Genomic DNA, 13,235 nt, shown 5'->3' with positions numbered 1-13,235 from the left:
TATACTGCGGAGGAGGAGCTAACTTTCTTATTTGCATAGTGTCAGCCTCCTAGTGGCAGCAGCATACACCCTATGGTCTCTGTGTCCCCCAATGAAGGCTCCGAGAAACAGATTTTACGGTAAGCAACCCAAAAATCCTATTTTTTGTGGGTCCGCATATTCAGAAACTCATTGAGGACGACGTGAAATAAAAGCTGTTGAGAAACGTTTCAAAGTCTTGGGTTGTCTGATGAATTTGAAGTTACATTTATTACATTCCCATTTGGACTACTCCCCTGAAAATCTTGGTGCTGTTTATGAAGAGCAAGGATAAAGATTTGATCAGGATATCAAAGAGATGGAAAGACCATAACCAAGGAGATGGAATGTGAACATGACGACGGACAACTGCTGGATGCTTCACATAGAAGATCCGCAGGCCTTCTATAACAGAAAAGGTATCAAGAAAAGCTTTGAAGAGAAAAGGAAAAGGCGCAATAAATAAAGTTGCGGAATGAATGATCAATAAATTTCTCTAATATTGTGTACATTTTTGGCTACAATAAAGATTTCTCTTGTTCATCTCCCTTGTACGTAATTTCACACGCGTTTTGTGCAAAATAAATACGTGATGGTTAAAAAACGTGTTTTTTTTAATCAAGGCATAAGAAAACAACCAGTCACTGCAATTAAAACAATTTTCAGAAAGATTTTTGCATACCTTTGTATTCTGCACCTTATATCCATTCTCTCTATAGCTCTATATAACAGAGTGTAAACTAGAAGCTACCAATGGGGAAATTCAGACAAACAATGCTCAAAAAAAAGTGCAAGCCCCAGAAACATGAATGAATAAGACACTACTGCCAATTGTTCTTATATAAAGCATAATATATAGTAATTAAACAGCTGATACCCTATCAAGCATTCCGACAATGTACTTGGTATCTGTAAATGGTCCTATTTCTTCATGGCATCGGCCATACACAATTGCCAGGGCTTGTAAACATAAACACTTCATGTTCACTTTTGGAGTAAGGAGGAATCGATGGTACAGTTCATTGAAGAATTCATACCTATAAAACAAACAAATTAAAGTAAGATGGGCCCCAAACGCTGTAAAATACAGCAGGTATCCGCCCTCCCAGAGTTCAGCGCCGATTCTCCGACACTGCTCCGGTCTCAGCATTTTGGTTGCAGTGGTGATTATCATGAATCCCCATTACAGCTAATAGCTAAGGTCAGCGGCTGCGTTGAGGTAGAGGGCATGAGCTGCTGAGCTCAGTGACTGGCTACTGCGGTCATGCGCACTGCTGACATGATGTCACCACTATACTCAAAACACAAACGGGAGCATGATGGAGAGTCAACGCTGGACCTGGGCAGGGTAACTGCTGTGCTTCTCGTTTTAGGAATTTTGCAGTGTTGGAGGTCCACTTTCCTGAAAGTAGACAACCACAATTTAAACTGGTGCAACAGATTAAAACAAAGCAACCATACAATACACCACATAAATGGTTCCTTACGATTGCTTTATCACACTGTTCTCCTCATTCTCATCTTCCTCCAACAGCAATCGTAGGTAGTAGTCGCCTATTTTTATCTCATCAGCCAGACATTCGTATTTCACCTTCAATAAAGGATAGAAAGCATGCAAGATCAATATAAGGCCAAGGAGAAACCGTCACCTACAGACACCCTACGAAGACTTTGTACACATTGTCCTCTAGATGCAATGTAAAACGTAGCCTCCGCTCCAAGCTTGAATTAAGGAAGCTATATATAACAATCAGTCGGCAGTGATATATCGCTGTACATAAGTCCATGTGTTCCATCAGGGAGGCTACAGTATGCTTGCCTTTAAAGGGACTGTCAGCACTGAATGACTGCTCAAACCAAGCACAAGCACTAAACATTGAAGTGCATCTCCACCCTTCTCTGACTATCAAGTCAAAGCTGTCAATCAAAAAGGGGGGGTGGAGATAGAGGCAAAACAAGCAGGTGGGAAGATGCAGTTAAATATTTGTGCTCGCAATGATAAACTAAAAAGTACCTGCGCTCAGCGTAACAGTCAGACAGGTGCTGACAGAGTCCCTTTAAAAGTGACAGACCTGCTGAAGCACAATGCATATGAATGGACGCATGAATAATGTCTAAAAAGCGAACGTATTAGTCTTCTACTTTCTAACTACGTTATATAAAGTGGAGAACAAGCCTATAACCAAGCTTCTCGTCACTTCATACAAGTTCAAATACTGCCTCCTCATTTATCACATAATACATTCATCCCATTAAATCTCTGGAGAATTGTTCTACTTTATTTGTAAACCTATATTTTATTTGACACAGAAAAGAAACATTTGTAGTTCCATTGAAATCTTTTGATATCAAATGATTTCAATCAAACTAAATATGGATTAGGTTTCTTTTACTTAATGAAATATTACAAAATTTTAGCCGGCAATCTTACAAAATAACAATAGAAAGTGCAGCCATATTGGCTGTCACCTTTGAATTCGCTCCTTAGTAAGTAAAGGTTGATGATCAAGTTGCTTCGTACTAAAGGCTGGAGAAACTACAAGTTCATTGTAAGTCCCTGGGAAGTAAATGCAAAAAGGGACAACTAATATGGCTGCACTTCCAGTAGTAACGGGTCTAAAAACGCCAATATCTCAGGAAGAGATAAACAAAACTGATCCTGCAGCTCACACTCTGTCTCCCTAATTCATGCACAATGTTATGTTTAAGGTGGACATCATCTTTGGCAATTGAGTTTGTCGTACAAATATTTAATTAAGAAAGGCTCAAGACAATAGAGGTCCCATACACATTAGACTACCATTAGCCAAACCCCGCCAATAATGGACTAAAAAAGACCACGGCACTCCTTAGATGCAGTGAAGAAAATTTAAATGGGCCCCCCTAACAGATCATAGTCAGGAAAAAGAAGGATTTGGCAGGTTTGATTTCAGACTGATCTCAGAGATAAGCCGCCACCAGAGGAGTCCTGCAGCAGAACTCTCATACAGAATACAGGAGCGCTCATCCGCGTATGCAATCCCGTGTATGAGAGAATAAGGCGGGATGACGATCAGAAAAATCAGCATTCAGCCTATTGCCATTTAAAGTCTATGGAGGCTAAATAAGTATGGGTTTGCTTTACAAGATAATTGAACAAGTTGTAGTCTTTTCCTAAATAACAAATAGTTTCTAGGAGAATCTATCACCAGGTTTTTCCTGCCCCATATCACAGCGGCATAAAGTAGGAGCACAAATCCTGATTCTAACACTGGGTCACTTATAAAGCTTATAGCTGTAGCTTTAATGACTTATTGCAGCTCTGCTAGTCTTCACAGTGACAAGTTTCTGCTATGTAGTCATTAATATTCAAGAGTGCTGGCAACTCCTGGCCCCCATATTTTATTGACAGATTTTGACTTCTGTACAGTGAAGGCAGAAAACCAGTCAATGAATTCCCCTATGTAGGCAGGGATAGACTGAGCTCATCACTGAGAAGACTATCAGATCTGCAATAGGTAAAACAGTGATTTTATGAACAGTACTGCAAGAAGCCCAGTAAGTGACACATAGCTGGAATCAGGGCCCCAGTCACCTTTAGACTGAAAGAGTGAACCTGCTGACAGATTCCCTTTACAAACTCACTGGTGGCTTTCTGTGATGCTGTTGTCATTGATGAGACTCTAGGAGGACACCAGCAATACCTCAAATAGGTGATGAGACTCTAGGAGGATACCAGCAATACCTCAAACTCCTGATGATTCCATGAGATCACGGTTGTGCTTCCAAGCTCCCGGTCAACATTAAATGCTCGCATTTCAGCTTCAAGCGTGTCTCTTAACTCCTCCCTTGTTTTAAAGTTCCAGATCAAGTTCGATCGAGCATGATCCTGGTGAAATCTTCAAACATACAAGAAATAACAAGCAATTCAAATGTGAATTAATGCAAAGGAAAAATGTGCAATCGTTTAGGAAAAATTTAGATAAAATAGAAAAGTGTTGGTTGAAGTAGTCTTGGGCCTTATTCTACAATTCAGTTACAGACCAAGGGGCGAGGAGGGTAGACATTGGCTCCAGCAGGGAGATTTTATGTCAAAGGTCTCCTACTCTGGCTTTCTAGTTGTTCTCTGAAGCACAGAAATTCAATGTAAATGATGAATCAAAAATATGAAGAATCAGACATGAAAACTCATGCATATTTGTGATAAAAAAAAATTACAAAAAAACGAATAAAATTTTAATTTTATCTTTCACCTGTAGTAAAAAAGATCCCAATTGGCCTCTATCTTTATCCGTTGTCTCCTTTTACGAAGGATGACAGGTTTTTGGTTTATATTCTGAAATTATAAAAGCAAAAATATTAAAAACTTATTTAGCAAGCATATTTCTGCAATTAAAAGGGTTGTGCACAGCTCTCAACAACATGGTGAATTATCTATAGGTCCCCACATTTATGTAAGCTCTATGTCTTTGAACAGGATAATCTGTACATGTACCATAGCCCTAATGATACCATGAAGACATCAGATACTCCATAATGATACACAGCACACTCACATCTGCTAACAACTGGCTATAGCAGCAGTCTGAGCCATCAGTAGATGGAAGTACAGATTTGGGAAAGTGGAAATCTATCCAAAAGATCAATGAGTCTACTATAAAGTGTAGAACATACTGCAGTCCGCCTTATATACGCACTAGAATTCATTACACCTACTCTGACACTGTGATGGACATATAAAGTGACTGCTGTGCACCAAATACAAATATTGCCAGCAGCTATACAATGCAGTATAAGTGGTGCATCAAAATGGCTTCTGGAATTTACGTAATGAGGTTTACAAGAAAAAAGGGTCTTTAAACAAAATCTGTCAGCAGGTTTATTCTTCTCAATCAGAGCATTAAAAAACAGAGACAGAGACCCATATTCCAAAGGAGTGACCCAAACAGGGCTTTTCACTGCAGTTTGGATAAAATCATGGTTTTATCTGCTACAGCTCTGCTACTCCTCTCAGTGATGAGCGCTGTATAATTATATCGATTTTTAGCTTTCTACCTACACTGTTCATAGTCAGAACGCTGACAATCATTGGTGGGAAGGGAGCTAGAGCTCAAGATTATCGAGCTCTACATAGCAGATCTAGTCACTGAGAGGACTAGCAGAGGTGTAGCAGATAAAACTGTTATATATCAAAACTACTACAAGAAGCCCAATAAGTGACCCAGAACAGGAATCAGGGTCTCTGCCTCTATTTTATGCTGTTGTCAAGTGAGACAGAAAAACCTGGAGAGAGGTTCCCTTTAAATATTTGATATGAACATTAGCTCTACTTTCTTTTATAAATCAGACCTGATTTTTTAAGTTTATTTATTTCAGCTTAGCATACAGCATATTTCACTCTATATGAGAAATGACAATTGACTACACTTTATACAGTATACTAAAAATGAAGGGAGGAAAAGCATTGTAGACACCCAAAACAAAGGGTGCAAGACAGCATTATAGGGTTGTAGATGGATAAAATATTATATAGACAAAGGATTTTCTATTTTACTTATAGCAGTGAGGGAACTTCTGTGCCTGCAGAGGAGGGTCGGAAGCCTCTTGTTACGCTACATGCAAAGCACCAGGCTGAGTTAGGCCAGTTTCACATTTGCATATGGAGGAGCTGCGGACTTCCTCCGTGAAGCTCCGCTCACGGCCGCACCTCCTCTCCAGTCAGCTCCACCTCCGTCGGCATGCGCACCCTATCTTAAGCATTAGGCACGCAGGCCGTGCCGATGTATGCGGATGTCTCCGCATGCATCGTTTTGATGGTGCGCCGACCGCACCAAAATGCAACACGTTACGTTTGGCGCACTGTCAAAATGACGCATGCGGAGGCATCCGTATATATCGACACGGCCTGCATATCTAATGCTAAAGATAGGGTTAACAGGCCGCATATCGACGGAGGCGGAGCTAACAGGAGGAGGTGCGGCCATGGGCGGAGCTTCAAGGAGGAAGTCTGCAGCTTCTCCATACGCAAATGTGAAACCGGCCTTAGTCAACAATGTAATAGGCCAGGCGGCCACACTCCTAATAGGGAGAAGTTTGCTCTTTAGGACCTACCATTACTGACATATTTGCCAAAAAAATGGAATTCAAAAGCATTCAAGATATTCACACACAAAAATTTGGAACACATTAATTTACAGACAAACAACTGTACCGAGCTACATAGTTAAGTCCAGTGCTTCCGAAGGTTCTAGACAAGGTTTCAGCTTTCTAAGACCAACCATTCTCCATATACAATGATTATGAAGAAAAAAAACAAACAGAATATAGTGTATAACTCCTCATATGTGTCAGCATCATATCAGTAGCTAGCAAAGTTTATAACCCTACACACAAAAAACAGTTACACCAAAACACTCACAGTTCAGAGCTACATTCACATTTCTTGATGGACGGTCTGATCAGAAGACACAAGTCTAACAGCTAAGCTTCTGTAATATAGGGATCTGTACTGCATGGAGTTAAAAGAACTGCGACTAAAGTTCATAATAAATGCTATAAAACTGGCCTTAAACATAAAGGGCCTGTCACACTAAGCAATATCGCTAGCAATATCGCTATAACGTCACTGGTTTTTGTGACGCAGCAGTGATATTGCTAGCGATATCGCTACATGTGATACTTGCCTCCGACCGGCTCCCCCGCTGATTATCGCTGATCGCGCGAGAACGTCCTGGACCGTTTCTCGTTGTCAGCTTCCTGCTGGGCTTCTTGTGGCGCCGACGAGCGACGCGTGGATGCAGGCGGGAGGACGTCAGGATCGCCTCGTCTGACATGTAAGTAGCGACCCCCGACCGCTGCTATGTTGCTGGTGAGATCTGCCTGTGTTGCAGCTCACTAGCGACCACTTAGCGATGCACCAGCGATCCTGACTGCGTCATATCGTTGGTCGGGATCGCTGCTGCATCGCTAAGTGTGACAGTACCTTAAGATGCCTGTCACCACAGATGACCGCCATGTCTCCCGGCCCTCCGTTACACGTGCACACTTTTCCAAGCTTACATCTATTCTGTATTACACCTTTGGAGGCCAGTTATCTCAAGGAAGAACAAAAGGTATGGGAATTTGAATACAATGTGCCCAATGGTTCAGATGATGATCAGTGAGACAAGGTAGGCCCTCATATACATGTATATTAGTCATCCAGTATCGCCAAAAATGTCGTGTTTAGCTGACTTTAACAATGTGTAATGAGTTGATTGTCACAATCTGTACACAATGATTAATGGAATGCATTTACAAAAGTAACTCCGCTTCAGGCCCAGCATATATCTAGATTTAAAAAAGAATTTTAATACAGGTTAAAAAAAAAATCATGTGTGACCTAAGCCAGTTACATTTGTGAACAGACTACGACAAAGGAGGCATGCAAGCAAAAAAAAAAAACCCTTCAAATAATTCCAGGTTGCAAGCAATACATGCATATATTATTTAAAGTAAGGCTGGTTTCACACTTGCGGTTTTTTTCACGGTATTTTAGCGCTAAATAGCGCATGCGTTTTTTTTTCCTATACTTTGCATGGGATGCGCTTATGTGCGCATACACATGCGTTTGTATGCGTTTTTCCGCGCATGCGTTTTTTTGCGGTATGCGCTCGGGCGCACAAAATGCAACCTGTTGCATTTTTTGGGCGTCCGACTTGCCTCAAAAAAACGCATGCGCGCGCAATGCGTTTTTTTACAGCAAGACACCCATTATAAGTCTATGGTGAGCATATGTGCGCATTGGCATGCTTATGTATGCGTTTTTTTGCACATGCGGTTTTTTTTTTACCATTAGTTTAGACAATGGAATTTAGGGGTTTGGGTTAGAGTTAGGGTTAGTTAAGGGGGTTTAGGGTTAGGGTTAGGGTCAGGGTCAGGGTTAGGATCAGGGTATGGTTTGGTTAAGGGTTAGGGTCAGGGTTAGGGTCAGGGTTAGGGTCAGGGTATGGTTTGGTTAAGGGTTAGGGTTAGGGTCAGGGTTAGGGTCAGGGTTAGGATCAGGGTATGGTTTGGTTAAGGGTTAGGGTTAGGGTCAGGGTTAGGGTTAGGATCAGGGTATGGTTTGGTTAAGGGTTAGGGTTAGGGTCAGGGTATGGTTTGGTTAAGGGTTAGGGTTAGGGTCAGGGTTAGGGTTAGGGTTAGTAAAGTCATGGTTTGGGTTAGTGTGAGGGGCCACCTAATGTTGGAAAAAACCGCAAACGCGGTAAAAACGCACTAAAAACGCATACAAACGCATAAAAACGCTGCGTTTTTTTCATGCATGCTCATAAAAATGCTTGAAAAAAACGCAGCATCTGTATGCGTTTGTATGCGTTTTTTCAATGCGTTTTTTTGCGGGAAAAACGCGCTGCAAAAAAAAGCAAGTGTGAAACTAGCCTAATACTTAACATTTCTTGGAAAAAGTGCATGCATGATAATTAGAGCAGTGCAAAAAGATTCACAAGACCGTGGTCTGGCATTCCTGACAATACTCCAAGGCAGCCAGGCTATGGCAGTGCAAGCTTCCTGGGCACCTCTTATGATTACCGGGAAACGCAACGTTATGATGCTGCAGTGTGATGCACATCATGATGGTAAATGAGGCTTAGTGACTAGGTGTCACACAACGTCATGACATAGCTTAGTAATCAGAAGAGGCACCCAGGATGCGGGCAATCACATGTAGGCCAAGGAAGGTAGCACAGCTCTAGTCTGGATACTATGGAGTACCACCGGACCAGGGTTCTGCCAATCTTTTTGCACAACGCTAATAGCAATACATCATCATAGTCATATCACATTCAGACTTTGCAGGTAGGAAATCTGAAACCTGAACACCTCTTTATACCCTTCACCACTTACTAGAAATACGAGCAGATGTGATCTGTGTTTACTGTAAGGAAAACAATGAACACAGCCATAAAGGGAAAAGCCATACAAACACAGAGAAGACAAAGACTCACTCACCAGATTATTCCTTTCCTGATAGGGATTGTGGGGAAAATAAAAACAAGGGGATATAGAGATTTAGAAAGCAGAACAGCATTGACAGCACCCCAAATAATCATATGTATTTTCAGGCAATATTCAAGATTTAAATTGGACTTAAAAGGAAGTTGCAGGTTTCAACATCTTCTGACAGGTCACTGAGAAATGTAAGACAATATAAGAAGTGTCTGCATACTCTGACATCATTTTTACTCTGGCTGGAAATGTTGCATTTGGTGTATTGGACCGTAACGAGCAAGCTTCTTCATCTCACAGGACAGAGACTCTGCCAGAGACGGGTCTCACAGGACAGAGACTCTGCCAGAGACGGGTCTCACAGGACAGAGACTCTGCCAGAGACGGGTCTCACAGGACAGAGACTCTGCCAGAGACGGGTCTCACAGGACAGAGACTCTGCCAGAGACGGGTCTCACAGGACAGAGACTCTGCCAGAGACGGGTCTCACAGGACAGAGACTCTGCCAGAGACGGGTCTCACAGGACAGAGACTCTGCCAGAGACGGGTCTCACAGGACAGAGACTCTGCCAGAGACGGGTCTCACAGGACAGAGACTCTGCCAGAGACGGGTCTCACAGGACAGAGACTCTGCCAGAGACGGGTCTCACAGGACAGAGACTCTGCCAGAGACGGGTCTCACAGGACAGAGACTCTGCCAGAGACGGGTCTCACAGGACAGAGACTCTGCCAGAGACGGGTCTCACAGGACAGAGACTCTGCCAGAGACGGGTCTCACAGGACAGAGACTCTGCCAGAGACGGGTCTCACAGGACAGAGACTCTGCCAGAGACGGGTCTCACAGGACAGAGACTCTGCCAGAGACGGGTCTCACAGGACAGAGACTCTGCCAGAGACGGGTCTCACAGGACAGAGACTCTGCCAGAGACGGGTCTCACAGGACAGAGACTCTGCCAGAGACGGGTCTCACAGGACAGAGACTCTGCCAGAGACGGGTCTCACAGGACAGAGACTCTGCCAGAGACGGGTCTCACAGGACAGAGACTCTGCCAGAGACGGGTCTCACAGGACAGAGACTCTGCCAGAGACGGGTCTCACAGGACAGAGACTCTGCCAGAGACGGGTCTCACAGGACAGAGACTCTGCCAGAGACGGGTCTCACAGGACAGAGACTCTGCCAGAGACGGGTCTCACAGGACAGAGACTCTGCCAGAGACGGGTCTCACAGGACAGAGACTCTGCCAGAGACGGGTCTCACAGGACAGAGACTCTGCCAGAGACGGGTCTCACAGGACAGAGACTCTGCCAGAGACGGGTCTCACAGGACAGAGACTCTGCCAGAGACGGGTCTCACAGGACAGAGACTCTGCCAGAGACGGGTCTCACAGGACAGAGACTCTGCCAGAGACGGGTCTCACAGGACAGAGACTCTGCCAGAGACGGGTCTCACAGGACAGAGACTCTGCCAGAGACGGGTCTCACAGGACAGAGACTCTGCCAGAGACGGGTCTCACAGGACAGAGACTCTGCCAGAGACGGGTCTCACAGGACAGAGACTCTGCCAGAGACGGGTCTCACAGGACAGAGACTCTGCCAGAGACGGGTCTCACAGGACAGAGACTCTGCCAGAGACGGGTCTCACAGGACAGAGACTCTGCCAGAGACGGGTCTCACAGGACAGAGACTCTGCCAGTGATGGGTCTCACAGGACAGAGACTCTGCCAGTGATGGGTCTCACAGGACAGAGACTCTGCCAGTGATGGGACTCACAGGACAGAGACTCTGCCAGTGATGGGACTCACAGGACAGAGACTCTGCCAGTGATGGGACTCACAGGACAAAGACTCTGCCAGAGATGGGTCTCACAGGACAAAGACTCTTCCAGTGATGGGACTCACAGGACAAAGACTCTGCCAGTGATGGGGCTAAAAGAACAAAGACTCCGCAGGTGTTATCTTCTGACGAGACTCAGTAATATGTCAGAAAATAAAAAAAGAGAAATTTCCCCTTAAATCTACTAAATACTGGAGGGACATAAAGTTAGTACACAAAACAATGCAGAGTGAATTATTGGATGTGTTTAGAAACTACACATTTTGTACATTTAGTTCACCATTAGAGATTTGTACCATATAACAAAAAAAAAAATAGATCTTCTACACCAATCTGTATAGTTCACCACGGCACTCATTCAATTCTATAATGAATAAAGGGTCAAAAAATGTAGCATGTTATCATACTGTTGAAAGCTTTTGCCAGTGGTGCAACTTGAAGATCCTGAGTTCTATTGCACAATCTTTAACAAGGCCCCCAACTATCATTGATCTCTAAGAGTACTGGCTGGTCTTCTCACATGGGGCAGAGGGATCCTTGGGCCCCTCTCGGCTGTAGGGCCTCAGTGCGACTGCAACTCCTGCATGCACTATAGATAAGCCCTAAACTATAGCCTTCTATAAGTACCAGTCTTGCATATATCAGATATTCAGTTCACCACACTTACAAAGGTTGATCAATTAACAGATGTGTTGGAGAATCGATTCTGTGACATTTACTAATATAAAAGTATTACAGGTTCTCCTCCTCACAGACTGTGCAGCTCTCCAGTCCAGCCAATGATTTCTGAAGGAGGCGCATGTGACCAGTCCTGTCCATCAGCCTCCTCCAGTAGAAAGTACATCATGTGGAAAGCGTTTTTTTGATTGGAGGAGGCTGATAGACCGATCTAGTCACATGCTGCGCCATCATTGTGAGAAGAATAATAATATATTAGGGAAAACATTAGGTCACAAAGTGAGAGGTTTGTGAACAAAGATAGCATATACAAGCAAAGATAAAAATTCAACCAGCCTTACTTGGCATGTATCTTTACCTCTTTCTGTGCAATTCCCATCCTATCTCTCCAATGCAACAGAACCAAGTCAACTTTGTCCTTAGCAAATTTTTCAACTTCTTTAGCAGCTTTCCCAGCTAACCTTTGCCACTCAGGAACTTTGTTATATTTGCCATACTGGTCCTGGTTAAATAAAACATTGACATCATGAATTTATAAGGTAAAATAAAAAATGTAATGTTAAGCAAAGTAAGAAAGCTAGACTACCTACAGTAACATGTTTTGGCTTTTGAAGTAAGCTACTAAATGAACACCTAGAAAAAAAAAAAAAGTTATATACAGTGGGAAAAAAAGATGGATTTTTGGTTCTTACCGTAAAATCTCTTTCTTGGAGCCTTCATTGAGGGACACAGAATACCATGGGGGTGTATGCTGCTGCTGCTAGGAGGCTGACACTATGCAAAACAAGAAAATTAGCTCCTCCCCGGCAGTATACACCCACCGACAGGCACTAGGCACCTCAGTTGGTGAGAAAGCAGTAGGAGAAGCAACGGAACACTCTAAACATATGTACCAACCCAACAAGGGACTCAAAGACCCAACACGTTACAATTTTAAAACAGGGAGGGTGCTGTGTCCCCCAATGAAGGCTCCAAGAAAGAGATTTTACGGTAAGAACCAAAAATCCATCTTTCTTTATCGCCTTATTGGGGGACACAGAATACCATGGGACATTCCAAAGCAGTCCCAGGGGTGGGAACAGCAATAAGGAACGAAAGAACAGGAAGGGCTTAGGTCGGCCGATGCACCACCGCCGCCTGCAGAACCTTCCTACCAACAACTGCATCAGACGAGGCCTGGGTATGAACCCTGTAGAACCTCGCAAAAGTGTGCAAAGACGACCAGGTCGCGGCCCTGCAAAGTTGCAGAGCCGAAGCCTGGTGTCGAACGGCCCACGAAGCTGCCACAGCCCGGGTGGAGTGAGCTCTCACTCCCGGAAGGGGCCGTTTGTCCTGAAGTCGGTATGCTTCCTGAATGGTAGAACGAATCCAGCGAGCGATCGTGGATTTGGATGCCGGAAGCCCTTTCCTCCGACCTTCAGAAATGACCAGCAATGAATCGGATTGACGAAGTGAAGCGGTCCTAGCGAGGTAGACACGCAAGGCTCTAACAACATCCAGTTTGTGGAGTGACTTCTCAAGAGGGTGAGAAGGAGCCGGACAAAACGATGGAAGAACGATATCCTCGTTGATATGAAAGGAGGAAACCACCTTTGGTAGGAAGGAAGGAACGGGCCTGAGGACGACTTTATCCTGATGGAGCACCAGATAAGGAGAACGACATGACAAGGCCGCTAACTCAGAAACTCTTCTAATGGACGTAATGGCGATCAAAAAGGTTACCTTCCATGACAGAAGTGACA

The 13,235-nt window shown here is 43.9% G+C and overlaps 1 protein-coding gene across 4 annotated transcripts in view; it reads right to left on the bottom strand.

Moving 5' to 3' along the window:
- DNAJC13 (DnaJ heat shock protein family (Hsp40) member C13) overlaps window positions 1-13,235 on the bottom strand; it is a 288,549-nt gene that overhangs the window by 104,814 nt on the left and 170,500 nt on the right. For 3 of the 4 annotated variants that reach the window (XR_012231076.1, XM_073569478.1, XM_073569468.1), the window contains 6 exons: window positions 11,852-11,995; window positions 8,986-9,000; window positions 4,251-4,333; window positions 3,743-3,896; window positions 1,506-1,609; window positions 896-1,055 (listed from right to left, as the gene is read on the bottom strand). Coding sequence is in view for 3 of the 4 variants with exons in the window: in XM_073569478.1 (XP_073425579.1) it covers window positions 896-1,055; window positions 1,506-1,609; window positions 3,743-3,896; window positions 4,251-4,333; window positions 8,986-9,000; window positions 11,852-11,995 (660 nt within the window). In the remaining variant the exon portion in view is untranslated. The remainder of the gene's footprint in view (window positions 1-895; window positions 1,056-1,505; window positions 1,610-3,742; window positions 3,897-4,250; window positions 4,334-8,985; window positions 9,001-11,851; window positions 11,996-13,235) is intronic. The other variant, XM_073569471.1, reaches the window with a different exon arrangement.

This window comes from Dendrobates tinctorius, unplaced genomic scaffold (genome assembly GCF_039654945.1).
Source record: "Dendrobates tinctorius isolate UK_male_01 unplaced genomic scaffold, ASM3965494v1 ptg000005l, whole genome shotgun sequence".
Classification (NCBI taxonomy): Eukaryota; Metazoa; Chordata; class Amphibia; order Anura; family Dendrobatidae; genus Dendrobates; species Dendrobates tinctorius.
This window is presented reverse-complemented; position numbering and strand designations above follow the sequence as displayed.